Source organism: Rattus norvegicus, chromosome 13 (genome assembly GCF_036323735.1).
Source record: "Rattus norvegicus strain BN/NHsdMcwi chromosome 13, GRCr8, whole genome shotgun sequence".
Taxonomy (NCBI): Eukaryota; Metazoa; Chordata; class Mammalia; order Rodentia; family Muridae; genus Rattus; species Rattus norvegicus.
The window spans coordinates 49,786,225-49,800,935 of NC_086031.1; the positions used below are offsets into that span (position 1 = coordinate 49,786,225).

General features: G+C 51.0%; 1 protein-coding gene across 2 annotated transcripts in view; it reads left to right on the forward strand.

Moving 5' to 3' along the window:
• Tnni1 (troponin I1, slow skeletal type) overlaps nucleotides 1-7,161 on the forward strand; it is an 11,857-nt gene extending 4,696 nt beyond the window's left edge. The window contains exons 1-7 of one of the 2 annotated variants that reach the window (XM_006249862.5): nucleotides 681-857; nucleotides 1,170-1,211; nucleotides 1,677-1,808; nucleotides 3,719-3,808; nucleotides 4,841-5,017; nucleotides 5,800-5,909; nucleotides 6,808-7,161. In XM_006249862.5, coding sequence (XP_006249924.1) covers nucleotides 696-857; nucleotides 1,170-1,211; nucleotides 1,677-1,808; nucleotides 3,719-3,808; nucleotides 4,841-5,017; nucleotides 5,800-5,907 — 711 coding nt within the window. In that variant the 5' untranslated portion in view covers nucleotides 681-695 and the 3' untranslated portion in view covers nucleotides 5,908-5,909; nucleotides 6,808-7,161. Of the gene's footprint in view, nucleotides 1-680; nucleotides 858-1,169; nucleotides 1,212-1,676; nucleotides 1,809-3,718; nucleotides 3,809-4,840; nucleotides 5,018-5,799; nucleotides 6,122-6,807 lie in introns of those variants that run through there. The other variant, NM_017184.2, reaches the window with a different exon arrangement.
• The last annotated feature ends 7,550 nt before the right edge of the window (nucleotides 7,162-14,711 follow it).

Sequence of the window (14,711 nt, forward strand, 5' to 3'; positions counted from 1 at the left end):
GCGTAAGCTTTCGAAGATAAAAAGATAAGCCCCCGGTGAGTAGATCGGGAGTCATACTCTGTGTGCTAAAGCTCACTCATTGCCTTTCCCCTCACTGCCACAGAGCCCTGTCATGTCTGCCTGACATACTGAGGAGCAGACCCTAGCTGTGCTCTCCCAGGGCAGATAACACCTGAGATAGCCAGGCTGCTCAATGGGACAGCAAAGAGGAAACCCAGGAGAGACACAAGGGCTCCAAGCCTCCTAAGCCTAAGTCAGCAGTAAGGTGTCTCTGTCACCTTCACCATGCTGGGGGACACTGTCACAAGGCTGGACTTTGAAACATTTTTTAGATAGGTTCTTCCATATAGTCTATGATTTTCCATGATGGCCCTCGACATGTGAGCCTCCTGTCTTAGCTTCCGGACTGCTGAGGTTGCACATATGATCCACCATGCCTGGCCTTGGAGGAGACTTACTAGGAGTTACCAAAACATACCTATTTGGTCGTCAAGAATTTGCCTGCTCCTTTTGGCTGGAATATCCCCCAGCAATGTTTTTGTATCCTAGAGATTGGTGTGGATGAAGGTAACTCGTAAAGTAGTTCTGACGTCCACACAGACACACTTCCCTTCTCTGGGACACATACAGCATGTATCTCTGGCAGGAAGGAACACCCAGATAGAGCTGCGTTATCACCCGGGGTGCTAAAACATATGCCTGTTTTGGGCTTTTCACGAAGGCTGCACATCTGTGCCCTCATTTGGTCCCGCTGGAGCTGTGGACTAACCACAGTTGTCAGCGTGCTCCTCCGCAGATGCAGAAGGTACCTGTGGGAGGACATCTGCAGTTTCCCGAGGGATCCTTCCAGCAGTGAAGTAAGGACTGGAAGGTGGGGGGGGCATCAGTTAGGTCAAGTAGCTGACTACAGTGTTCTCTGAACTTGACTGGTTCCGTCACAAAGACGGGCTTTAAGAACCCTAAAGTGAGGGTTGGGGATTTAGCTCAGTGGTAGAGCGTTTGCCTACCTGGCCCTGGGTTCGGTCCCCAGCTCCGAAAAAAAGAAAAAGAAAAAAAAAAAAAGAAAAAGAAAAAAAGAACCCTAAAGTGAGCAGAGGATTCTGGGTAGTGATGAAGAAGCCAGTTCTGTAGCCTCTGCCTTACTGTTGGCCTCTCTTTCTCATCCCCAGAGGAAATCTAAGATCACTGCCTCCCGTAAACTCATGCTGAAGGTGAGCCTAGTCCCATGGGAGGTGGAGGGGCAGCCATGCAGACTCTAAGGGATGCAGAGGGCAGGGACAGCAAGGAGGGAAACCAAGAGTAAAGGAAGATGCTCTGACCATTGTCAAAGCTGAAGGGTGACCAGTGGCTTGGGTCCTGCCCCTCCTGGGTGCCTAAGAGGCAACCGGAAGTAACCTAGGGTAGGACTTTTGGAGAGGAAGAGAGATGGTTCATTTTGGTATAGCTCCCTCTCTGGAGCTCTATGGGGCAAAGGGGAGGGAGAAGGGAGACTGTTTGGATAAACAAGCTCTGGGGCTAAGGAATGCCACACGGCTTACCCAAGACCTGGTGACAGCTACTGCCACACTGAGCGATGGCCTCAGATCCGGCCTAGTCTAAAGCCTCTTTCCCCTCACTCTGAGATGGGTATAGAACATGAGGAACCAACCCTGGCTCAACGGCTTGGTCCTTTTCAGAGCCTGATGCTAGCCAAGGCCAAGGAGTGCTGGGAGCAGGAGCACGAGGAGCGAGAGGCTGAGAAGGTGCGTTACCTCTCGGAGCGCATCCCTACGCTGCAGACCCGCGGTCTTTCCCTCAGCGCCCTTCAGGTAAGTCTGGCAGGTTGGGCTGGGCTCAGTGCTTCATGTAAGGGACTCTCTGTAGATCTTGAACCAACAACACAGCTCTGTAACTTACAAGGCGCGCCCACACCAGTCTCACAACTGCTTTTGAAGTGATGGCAGGATACTCCATTTTACAGACTTGAGAGGGGAGTTCCAGAGGAGAGGATGGACTAGGCTGGCTAGAAACGGGCTGGCTTTCCATCCGTTGGTACAATGGCATGGTATGGCTTGGCAGATGGGCAGGATTTCAGACGGCCCATCCCATCAAAGATGTGTACCCCTCCAGGATGCGTCTCCTTTTTCTTTTTATAATTTTTTTTTTTTTTGGGTTCTTTTTTCGGAGCTGGGGACCGAACCCAGGGCCTTGCGCTTCCTAGGCAAGCGCTCTACCACTGAGCTAAATCCCCAACCCCTCTTTTTGTAATTTTTAAAGATAATTTATTTATTTCCACTTTATGTGCATTGGTGTTTTGCCTGCACGCGTATCTGTGTGAAGGTGTCAGATCCTGGAGTTACAGACAGTTGTGAACTGCTATGTGGTTGTTAGGATTTGAACCCTTGTCCTTTGGAAGCGTAGCCAGTACCCTCAACCGCCGAGCTATCTCTCCAGTCCCAAGTCTTTTGCTATTAGTTGCTTTAATGACAGTGACTGCAGAGAAAAGACCAGATGAAAATATGTCCATGTGTCTCCCATGGCAGTAGCTACTCTAATTTTATTATTTCTGTTTAATATAGAGTTTTCAAAATTTCCACCATTAACTTTTATTGCTTTTTTAATAAGAAAACTTTTTTTTTGTTGTTGTTGTTTGTTTTAGAAAATAACCGTGAGCTTGACACTGAGACATGTGCTTGTAATCCCACTACTCAGGAGGAGAGGCTGGAGGGATGTGAATTAAAAACACTTTTTAATTCAAACATTTTTATACAATATGCTTTGATCATACGGTTCCTCCTCCAACTCTTCACAGATTCTTCTCAACTCTCTGCCCACCTAACTTTGTGCTCTTTCTCTCTTTAAAAACAAACAAACAAACAAAAACAAAAAAAACCCCCACACAAACAAACAAATGAGAAAAACAATAAAAAACCAAAAACATGAAAATTAAAACAGAAGCAAGAAGACCAGGTTGGGTGCGGTGGTGCACACCGTTAATCCCAGCACGCTGGGAGGCAGAGGCAGGCGGATCTCTGTGAGTTTGAGACCAGCCTGGTCTACAGAGTGAGCCAGGGCAGAGCTACATAGTGGGACCCTGGGGAGAGAGAGGTGGGTGGGGTGGAGGGAGAACAATATGACAAAAATAAAAAACAAACATGAAAAACAAACAAACAAAACAGAGGAGACATGGAGACATGGAGTTCGTTCTGTGTTGGCTGACTACTCCTGGGCATGGAACTCAATAAAGCCAGGGACACCCCATTGGAGAAAAGGCTTTCCTCTTTCCCAGCAGGTACCAATTGCAGAGAGCTCTTGGTTAGGGGTGGGCCTTTGTGTCCGCTTCCCCTTCTCTGCACTGGGAAGAATCTGGCTTGAATCAGTGTGGGTCTTGTATATCCCGTGCCTATGAGTTCATATATGTAAAGATTAGGTATGAGTTTGTGCCTAGGCGCTCTCAGTGACAAGGCTTTCAGGCCAGCCTGGGCTACCCAATGACACTACCTAAAAGAACACCGTTAGCGTTTACAAAAAGCTAGAAAGAGAAAAGCAAAGCCTTGAGTTGTTGCCTTGATGGTGACAACTTTGAGCCCGATGTGGAGGCTGCTCCCGTTGGGATTACAGAGCAGGCAAAGCGATGGACCATAGGGCTAAGCGTGCTCAGTGTGCAGACAGAAAAGGGAGGCTGGAACTGGCGGCCCTCCTCTCTTCTCCACTCTCATGCCTTCGATCTCCTCCTCAGGACTTATGCCGAGAGCTCCATGCCAAGGTGGAGGTGGTGGATGAGGAGCGCTATGATATCGAAGCCAAATGCCTCCACAACACGAGAGAGGTAGGCCCTGGAGAGGGTGCGGATGAGGCAGCCTGGGCTGGCTGCGGTGGGCATTGGTATGGCCCGCCTGTTTCTAGGGGGCCTCGCAGGCAGGCAGTCTCTCAGCATGAAAGTTTAGTTTTCCACCCTAATGCCATAGGCCTGGAGATGGGCAGGAAGGATAGCAACACGTGAAAAGAACAGACTTCCTCCCCACCAGCCACGTGAATGCTTCAGAAGCTGCCGGCTTCCCTCACCCACACAAGTAATCAGATGTCTGTTAATGACATCTTACGTTTGTGAAGGGCTTTCAAGTGTGTTGAGTCCTTTGATCCTCCCTACTTGCCTGTGGGGGACATGGGGGCTATTACCTGACCCTGACAAATGAGGACATCGAGGCTCACAAAGGCCTAGAACTTGCTTGGCTTCGGTCACAAAGTGGGGGTCCTAGTATGAATGCTGTGCTCTGGTTCCCACTCCGGGACCCGGCCCTTCATCATGGGGTGTGTGAGCATTAGGACCAGCCATGAGCTGCCTCTGAGCATTGGCCCAAGGTGAGAGGGCACTTCCCTACCCTGCTTGCCAGGATGTTGTGTGATGCCATCGAGCTCCAGTGTAGACCGCACCCTGGGATTATCGGGGTGTGGGATTTAGGGCTTCTCTACCTGCTGTGTCAATCAAGGCTCAGCTGCTGTGCAGGCCCCCTGGGGAGGGCTGAGTAGCAAGAGCAAGGATGGAGGACCAGAGAAAGCAGTTCACATTCCACACAAGGCTTCCAAATGGGAATAAAGGTCTATTGGTCTTTCACTCATTCGAGGGTTGGGATGGGGAGGGGATGAGGTTAACTAGTGTGCTTAGTCTGTAAAGTTCATTTAGCGTGTGTGCTGATTACTTGGAAAAGGATAGGAGATTCTGAGGACCTCAGACGGTCTGGCCTGGAGCCCGCAGGACTTGTAGGATGGTTCTAGCTGGAAGCCTAGTAGGTAGATCCACAGTAAGAGAGCTCTAGGTCTAGCATTCCTGCCACAGAGCCTGGCTCCTTCGCTCCTACAGATCAAGGACCTGAAGCTGAAGGTGCTGGACCTCCGTGGGAAGTTCAAGCGTCCACCCCTGCGCCGGGTCCGTGTCTCAGCCGACGCCATGCTCCGAGCCCTACTGGGTTCCAAACACAAGGTGTCCATGGATCTGCGGGCCAACCTCAAGTCTGTGAAGAAAGAAGACACAGAAAAGGTGAGGACCGCTCTCCTCCGACCCACCTACTGGACTTTGCCTGCGACTTCTCAGGTTGCATCTGCAGTCTGAGGTGCTCTAGTCAGGGTGTGAATCAGAATATTCTAGAACCCGCAAGGAGGCCAGTGCTTCCAGTCTAAGGGGACAATGGGACACGAGAAAGGCCGACTGGAAATTAAAATAGACACTTGCTCCCCATATCAGTTAAGATGCGACCATTGCCTGGTCTTTTCAGCTTCTCATTGCGGTTACATGAACATGAGTACACAGAAATTGGAGAACTGAGTTCAGTTACTTGCCTAGCAAGTTTGTTACTCCAAGTTTGTTGGCCTCACAGTACATATCTAGAACTGACAGGCTGTGAGGAGCGAGGTGAGAAAGCAATCTATCTCTCTGGCCCAGGGAGCTTAGTGAAGACAAACAGGCCAGGCAGTTTGCTGACAAAATCAAAAATGAGTTGAATGAATCAGGAAAGGCTTCTTGGAGGAGGTGACCTTGAATTGCAGGATGTCGAGCAGGAGGGTGTTGTGGCACTTGGAGGAGCAGTTGGTCTGTCATATACTGGGAACCAGCTTTGTGACCCTATGACAGTTACCTAGAACCTCCCATCCACACACTCTGTGTTCCTGTCTGGCCTACTCATCTTGTATCACATGCTGGTCAGGATTTCTTATCTCTCTGAGGAGGTAGATTTTCTCCCATCCACTTTCTCTTGAGCTCGGGGGGCCTTTGTTGCCCCTGCAGCCTGGCGAGGCTCTGACATGTTTGTGGATTGCCCACAGGAGCGGCCAGTGGAGGTGGGAGACTGGAGGAAGAACGTGGAGGCCATGTCTGGCATGGAAGGCCGCAAGAAGATGTTCGATGCTGCCAAGTCCCCAACCTCGCAGTAGAGGTGCTTAGAGTGCTCTTCTTGGTGCCCCTCAGAATCTTGGGGCACTCAGGAGAAGGGATGGGAGGCTGACCCAACGTACAGAACTCTTAGGAGTCAGCTCTCTTGGGTTCAAGCCTACTGCAGTGTCTTCAGACACTGGGCACAGCATGCCTGTGTCAGGTCTTTTTTTGCTGTTGTTGTTCCCTCATCAATAAAACTTGGGCTTGTATGTGATCGGTGGTCCTGGATCTGAGAGCATCTACATGTTCTTGATGGCAAAGACCGAACTGGAAACTGTGGGGCTAGGGGATCCTAGAAGAGCCTGAGATAGGCAAGACTCTGAGGATACAAGGTTAGATGATCCCCAAGGTCCCTCCAGCTCTAACGCTCCAAGAACCTTTCATTTGTCACTTTGGTGACAGCCTTTGCTTCCATACCCTCAAAGAAGCCTCCCCAGTCACTGCTCCCAGGGAAACAGCAGCTAAGAGAAGCTCAACCTTCCCACCCTCCAGAGAAATAGCTGCAAGAACTGCCAAAGCAGCAGAATGGGGCCATAACAAGTCCTGCTGTGGCCTGAGGAGGGGAGGTGTAATAGGCAGGTCTGCAGGCAGCGCAGAGTCAACTTCAGCACAGAGCAGATCTCAGCTAGTGATAGGTGAGGGTTCACATATGAAGGGGAAGGGCTGAGGTGCAAAGGTCAGCTGTGGGAGGGAGTTGGTCTGGAAGATGGCCAGGACAGGCTGGAGGGAAGGAGCTAGAGAGGGAGGGAGCTTGGGCTCCGGACAGAGCAGTCCCATGGGTGGTATAAGGGAGAAGCCCCAGGGACTACAGGGATTGTGTGTGCTGTGCGTCAGTCCATACCTAAACAGCACACATCATTGGGATCTATCTGATAGCGTCTCCTCTTTTGTCCTGACAGGTCGGCTTGCTGAATGGCACTCTGGGTCACGCTTTGGTCCCCTTCCAGCCCCACTCACCTATCCTTCTGCCCATGCCTGGAGCCCTTCCTCCCTCCAGCTCTACTATGCCCACCTTTGAAGCCAGGATGAGTGCACACAGAGGGGAAGAGAGACGCTGGTGCCTGAGACCTCATTCCGGCAGTGTGGGCTTACAGTACCCACCGGGCATGCTGGGGTTATCCAGACACCCCAAGGGGCCCTAGGCTGAGGAGGGAGGCAGAGAGAATGCCTTCGCAGCAGCCCCATATTGCTTCCCTCCACTTCTGTTGCTATCTGCAGTGTTCCCAAGTTCTCCATTAAAAAAATCCAGGGTATGAGGAGTCTGTGGAAAGTGATTTGGGGACTCTGGCCTCCAGCCAGAGGAGTTCAAGCTCAGAATAGAAATTTAAGGGTTTGGCGGCTGCTTACTAATGTGCCCCAAACAAGTCTTCCTTCCAAGTCACAACGATATCACACACTCTCATCATCCAAAGCCTGGATCTCAGAGGACCGCTGAGTCCTACCCTAAGACTCCAGCTGTCAGAGAGGCGACCCATTAAGTGTCATATCCCACCTGATCTCCCTAACCTCCACAAACATGGACCATCTGGTGCCTTCGCATGTACCTAACTGTTGTGGGCCAAGAGGTCAAGGTGCTCACCGGCTCTCATCTGGTCTGCAGGGCCCAGGGCCTGAGAGTCTTTACACTCCAGTCTCAGGAGGGGCATACTGCAGTTCCACATCCGGCCACCAGGGGGCGTCCACCTTCATCTCTGGCACCATGGCTGCTAGGGTTCTAAGTCTTGCACTTCTGAATTACTTCCTCTCTTCAGAGGCGGAAGGAGGAGCATTTCCTGAGGCCTCTGCATAGACCTTCTGCCTTTTCCCAAAGGGCAATAGTGTGTCAGGGACCCCAGTCTCCCTTCACACTCCTGTCAAAGTCAAACATTCTGCCAGGTGTCTAGTTCACCTAGTGGTCTGACCTTTGGGTCAATCCCTTTTTCTACTTCACTAATGTTCCGGCCCAAAACCCAACAGGGGTTTAAGCCAGGAGATGGGATGGGGGCAGTCCTGTGTCCTCAAGTTGCACCTCCACCCCCCAAAGGAACAGAGAGCAAAATTCAGGGCCAGAGTGAAACTTGACTTTTTAGGGTGGTGCCAATGACAGTTCCAGAGCTAAGACACCAGGGCAGTGACTGGCCCCCAGGACTAATCCCAGCAGACTCACTCACCTGCCCCTGGAATTACCCCTCTCTACCCTCTGATCTCCGCTTATTGTCTGTCACGAATGCCAGGCTGGGGCAAAGTGCAGCATTGGTACAGCCTGAGACAGGCACGCTCAGCCTGCCTGTGGCAGTGGGGACAAGCAGCTTGAGGTGCATTAGGAAAGGCGGCGCCTAGCACAGGGTTTTTGCTACAAGCTCATCAGTAGACAGGGATGAGCAAAGAGCTTGCCTACCGTGCACCGTGTGTGCCTGCAGTTATAGCTACACCCAGACACACGTGCGTGCGTGTACACACACACACACACACACACACACACACACACACACACACACACAGAGAGAGAGAGAGAGAGAGAGAGAGAGAGAGAGAGAGAGAGAGAGAGAGAGAAAGAGCTAGGGAACCTGACAGGGCTGGTTCATGCCACAGAGCATAGGGTGAGGTTTCGTGCCTGGGCAGCCTAGAAACCCACCCTTCCCTGCCTCACGGGCTCCTTCCTCCCGGCTGGCTTGGCTCCAAAGCATGCCTCCGTGTTTTGTCTCTTCCTAGCCCTTTGATAGAACCAGGCCTTAAGTTCCTGAGGCAAATCTCAGACTGCCAGTAGACTGTTAACCTAGGGACTGGGGTCTCCACCCTACCCTTAAAGAGGTAGGAGACCAGCCCCAATCCTGACTCAAAGCAAACATGGGATACAGAGGGCTGCTGGGAGGTGGGGGTGGGGCACTCAGCACACCCAAGCCTATGGCTCTCTGGGAGAGGGCAGAGGACCTGTGCAGAGGACTCCAGAAGGTCACCAGCCCCATTCTTCTGCTTTGGTGCCCTGAGCCATCTCCTTGAGGATGGACTAGGGCTCAGACAGATACCCACACTCATCTGGGGAAGACTGAGCCCTTGCATGGCAAGGAGAAGGTGGGCTTCAGCATGGGGAGGACTCTGGGAAGAGCTCTTTGTAGCCCAGGGCTGGGCCTGGGGTGGAAAGCGAATCTATAAAGTCCTGATTCTGCATGGAGGTCCACAGTCCACATGGCTTGGATCTAGCTATAAAACAGGAGTGAGCCTTGGGGCCTCCCTTTGATTGGCAGCTCCCACACATAGCATGTGACCATGTACCTGGCACTGCTTTAGATTCTTCGGTCATTTAACCTTCACATCTGCCCCGTGAGACAGCAGTGTCACCATCCCCTTGCTACAGGGAAGTATGGAGGCAGGAAATTCTAAAGACTTCCATAGTCACAGAGCAAGGAGGGAGGCAGACCTTAGCCGAGGAAGTCTGTCAGCGCCCAGACTCCCATTCACTCTCCACAGTGACAACAATGACAAATGCACATGCCAAATGCCTTATCAGAATTTGTCACACGTCCTCAGAAAAGCTTGGAGGTATACCTCTAGGGACGGAGCCCTGGGGAGTTTGGGGCACTCTAAGGGCCTGAGATTGACAACTGAGAGGTCCACAGGGGACATCACTTCCATCTACTGTACGGGATACTTTTTTCTAGAAACAGTCTTGCTTCAACAGAGCCCAACTAACTACTGATCAAGAAGGACCCCACTAGAGTCCTGCCTGTGCACCAGGGAGTCCGCATATCCCCACCAAAGGGGAAGCCATTGTGTGAGGGGCAAAGGGAAGTATTATTCCTCAGTTGTCCGCTCTAGCTGAGAGTGGAGGCCCAGGACTTCTTGGGGAAATGTCTGCTGTGAACAAACCCAAAACAGCTGTGCGGGCATGTCTCTGTGCAGCTGGTGATGGCAGGATGTTCCTCCCTCCTGGTTAGGAACAACCAGGGCAGGATGCCACTTGCTACCACCCTGCCTGTTTTAGAGTTCTCAGGAGGCCAGCTGGTGTCTTCCCCATCTTTGGTGAGGTACCCTGTCCCCACTGGCCCTAAGGCCCCAAGCCCAGTGTTGTGTCTGAATCTCAGTGACTGGAACAGTCAGGGCAAACTTGTGTTCGAGAGCTTTCGGGGCTAAAGTGTCATTCTGAAGGAGGGGCCAAGTTAAACATTAGCCACAATGGCCCCCCGCAAAGTGAGTCACACCCCCCCACAGGGCTCTAGGCTGGGCAGCCATGGGGGCAGTTTTGTTCCAGGTGGGTGACCAAGCCGCTGAAGTCTGGGACAGGTCTCTGGGACCAGCACAGATGGCAACTTCCTCTCTTGACCCCCCTCAGGGTTCTCTTTCCTCAAAATGTTTGCCTGCCCATGGGGCCTAGACTGCAGGGAGAGGCAGGGGGTTCCTCACTCCCAGGGTATATGTCCAAGTGGCTTGTGCCCCAGCCCCCGAGACCAAGGCAGAAGAGGATGAACTTCAGCGTCCCTCTGGCATACAGTATTGGCACAGAGTGCTGCAGTCAGTGTTTGGAAGCATTCAGAAAGAGAGTGGTTTATTCAGGGTCACAAGGGGCTAGGACATAGGTCCCCTGACTCTAGTCTACTTGGAACACTGAATGAAGGAGGGCATTGCAAGGCTGGGGCTCTGAGAAGTTTGCCTACCTCAGGACCCCATCTTACTCCAGTGCTAGCCTCCTTCACTGGTGGGGCCAGTCCAGGTTGGGAGAGTCTTGCCCTTTGCTTTGGGTTCAGGGAAGGTATGCCTCCCCTGGGTGACAGGCAGGTAGGTGTTTCAACTTGGAGGCCCAGAGGGGAAAATGTGTGAACGCCATGGTTGCTTAGAGAAAGGATAAGCAGGGTTATATGGCACACCATGGGGAACATGGTCAGTGGGATATCCACACTGTGTGGCTTGGTGCCAATGTTTCCAAAGGGCATCTTCCCAAATGGCTGTTTGTGACCCTAGCCCCTCGGTTGTTCTCTGCTGAAGAGCCAATGCCACAGATATTTAGAGATCCCATAGCTAAAAGAGAAGAGGGGAAAGGGCTGTCTTTCATCCTGCAGCTTGCATGCTTCCAAGTTGTTATTTCAGTATGAAATTAGCCTTTTGTGGGAATTGTTTTCTAAAGTCTTTTCCCCCCGAGACATGGTCTTACTATGTATTCCTGGCTGTCCTGGAACTCACTCAATAGACCAGGCTGGCCTTGAACTCAACGGAGAGCCACATGCCTTTGCCTCCTGAGCGCTGGGATTAAAGACGTGAGTGCGCTGCCACCACCAAGGCCTTCCAAGGTCTTTTCAGGCCTTCCAAGGTCTCCCTACAGCTTGAGCTGGTGCTGTCGTAGGCAGGCACCACTCTGGCTTCCAACGTTCTTGCATCACAGATTAAGACAGTGGTAACATCACTTCAATATTCAGAGTTTAAGAATATTTAAGAAATATTGCTAGTTATAAAAATGAAAAGTCAGGGGACCACTGGTCTGGGGTCCTTAGGATGTGGGCATTATTGCTTCCTCCTTCTCCTCCCCCTGCTCCTCCTCCTCCTCCTCCCCCTCCTCCTCCTCCCCCTCCTCCTCCTCCTCTTCCTCTCCCCTCCTCCTTCCCCCCTCCTCACACCCTCCTCTTCCTCTTCCTCTTCCTCCTCCTCATTTTCTTTTTCTCAAACAATGCCAAAGGCCAGCAGTTGTTCAGTGGAGATAGAAAATGGGGCCAGAACTGAAATGTCAGCTGGTTGAGATTGGGGATCCCCCAAATTTCCATTCTAGCCTCCCTGGAAGAGATGCCCTATGAGTCTTGTGTTTTGGGGGATTCCAGAACTTGCCTGTCTGTTGTTTGGGTGCCTCAGAACCTCAAGGGAGGGAAGAAGAGGGGTGACCTCTGGCTTACATTTGTCTGGGAAATGGCAGAAATCCCCTCCCCTTGGTCAGGAGCTTCCCAGTCACAAGGCTCTGCCTTGGTGGACTTTCCTTGAAGGAAGTGTGATCACCACATTTAAACATATGTGTAAATAAGGAATTATAAAGTAAGCACCCATGTATGGAGAGTTTATATCTTTTTGGTGCTGTGGCTTAAACCCTTGGGTATTCATGCAAGTTCTCAGTCGCTGAACTACAGCCTCAGCTCCCGGCCATTCATTTTCAGAACTAGGACAGTGTGAAATGCTTTGAAGCCCTTCCCCACCCCCCAACATACTGCATCCGTCTCCATAGAGGTGAATACACATGGTCTTCAACAGTGTGTTTATGAGAGTCTCCCTTCTCCAAGATTTGGCTTTCCGCAGTCTCAGTTTTCTGTGGTCAACTCTGCCCCAAAGATACTAAGTGGGAAAAAAAAATCCCAGGAACAAGAAATTCCTCCATTTAAAAGCGCATGCTATTCTGGGTAATGTAATGAACTTTCGTGCCATCCTACCCAGGACCTGAATCATCTCTTGTCCTGTGTATCCACATGGTGTAGCTTCTGTCTGCTAACCACTTGGCCATCTCTGTCCCCAGATGGGCTGTGTGGTATCACACTTCTTGTCTTTAAGTCATCCCTATTTTCTCAATGGCCCCAAAGTACAAATGTCCTGTAGCTGGCAATTGTATCACATTGTGTTACTTATGTCTCAAGCCCCCTTCCCCCTGTATTTTGGGCTGGCTTGGAGCTTACTACATAGCTTAGGCTGGCCTCTAGTCCTTGGCAACCCTTCTGCTCCAGTCTTCTAATCCAGGGATCATAGGCACAGACCTCCCTCGATTGCTCTATTTCATGAGACTTTGTTTGTTTGTTTTCTATGTAAGTGACTGAATCCAGAGATTTCTAAGTGCTAAACATACATGTTATCATTGAGTGCCACTGTCAGCCCTTAATTCTAAGCTACTGGTTCGTTGTCCATGTTTAAATTAAGTTTTATCTTAAGCATGTATAGGGAAAACATCACATGTAGGGCTGGTATTATCTGTGATTTCAGGCATTCCCTAGAAGTCTTAGATCCCGTGAGGATAAGGGGGCTGCTGTATAATTCCCCGACTCTCTGTGTACATTTATTTGTGCATGTTTATGAATTCCTTAATGTATGCTGAGGCTCCCACCTTCCTCCATGCTTTATACAAACACATGGGCTTTGCTTTTTCTCTCTCAACACTGACTCAAAATCCACAGAGTTTCCATTTTCACTGCCAAGAAATGAAGAAAGGGTGAGGGTGCCAGCCTTTCTTCATTCCCTCCCAGGCTTCTGCATCCTAGCAGTGCTTCTTCAGATATCTGTGGGCCCCTCCTCTGATGTTCATGCCCATGCCATTTTCTATTCAGGAAACAATTGCTGGAGAACAAGAACACCATCACGGTTGACAGCCGTACCCTTCGCAGGCCACCTGCGGCTCTGAGAAGTGTGGGGGCACCATACCCCAATGTTTATGTTTTTATCCCTGATACCAGAGACCAGGGGTCCTGGATGCCTAGAACCCCCTGAATATCAGTTTTCCCATGATCCAGACTCCCAATGTCAGCTTCAATGGGGATGGAGCTTCTTCCCGAATTAGTGTAATCCTCCAAACTGCCATTGAGCACGTGTGGGCCCAGCAAAGTGTTGAGGTGAATCTGGGGCGAGATTTGTTTTCCGTGTTTGGGAAGGCACGGATATATATATATATATATATATATATATATATATATATATATATATATATATATATATAGCCAGCTTCACGTTGTTGAAAACACCCTCCTTCCTCTTTCCTACTCAACCCCTGTCCTTGGGCTAACGGGTACACAGTGCCAAGTCCTCTCCTGAGCTCCCACACCAACATCCCATAATCTACCGGACAGCTCTTTTTAAGACCTTCAGTTCAAATGGGCGTTGGGTGCAGCCAATGGCTTGACAATATGTCGGCAGCTCCCCAAACGGAGCATCATCAGGTCAAAATGTCAAGAAACCCTCTGTCCATCTCTGGCCAACTTTCTCCCTAAGACCGGTGGAATCCTTGTCCCTTGCCCTGAATCCCTGGCTCTGGAATCCCAGGCCCTCTCACAACAGGCAGAGAGGAGTTTGTTAATGCTAATCACGTCGGGGCCCACAGTTCAGCTTTCCAAAGCTCTCGCTGACCCTACCCCCTGTTCAGTGTCACCTTTGATCACACCCCCTTCCCTTCCTTCGTTCCCTTTGTAGAGTACAAAAATAGCCCCCCAGCCTGGCATGGTGGCTCCTGTCTTTAATTCCAGCATTCCCACTCAGGAGGCAGGGGCAGGTGGATCTGCGAGGCAATCAGGCCAGGGTCTGACTTCCCATCCTGTGTGCCGGGCAGCACCCTAGCCTTCTCTGAACAGTGCCATTTCTGACCTTTCAAGGAAGAGAAAAGTCTCCATCCCGGTACCTGACCTTACATGTTCAGTCAGGAGGGGGCTCCCAAGTGGGAAGCAGCAGGCTGCTGCTGCGCTCGCCCACGTGTCCCCACGGGTGGTGTCTGAGTTGCCTCAGGTTATTTCAATATTAATCTCGGTTATGTATGGGCCTTCTTGGGGGGTGGTGGTAAAACTGTGCTTCCTGACCCTTTAGCCCACTGTGGATATCAAGGAGCAAGGACCGTGCTTTTGGCGCCTATGGTTTGTCATAGCGGTGTCCACTCCGTGTGGAGGAGCTTAAGTCGATTTTAGGAGAGCCTGGGTTTTCTCACACACTACCTGCTTATCTAAGCCGAGTCTTCCAGGTAGTTTCTAACCCCTAGGATGTTTTCTAGGAGCCCCTCACTTCTTCACCTCTGCTGGCATTCTACACCCAAGATTACGGTACCTGATCTAACTTTTCTCCTTAGCTTCCAGCTCTAGGGTTTCTGCAGGCTAAGTCGATTTCCAGG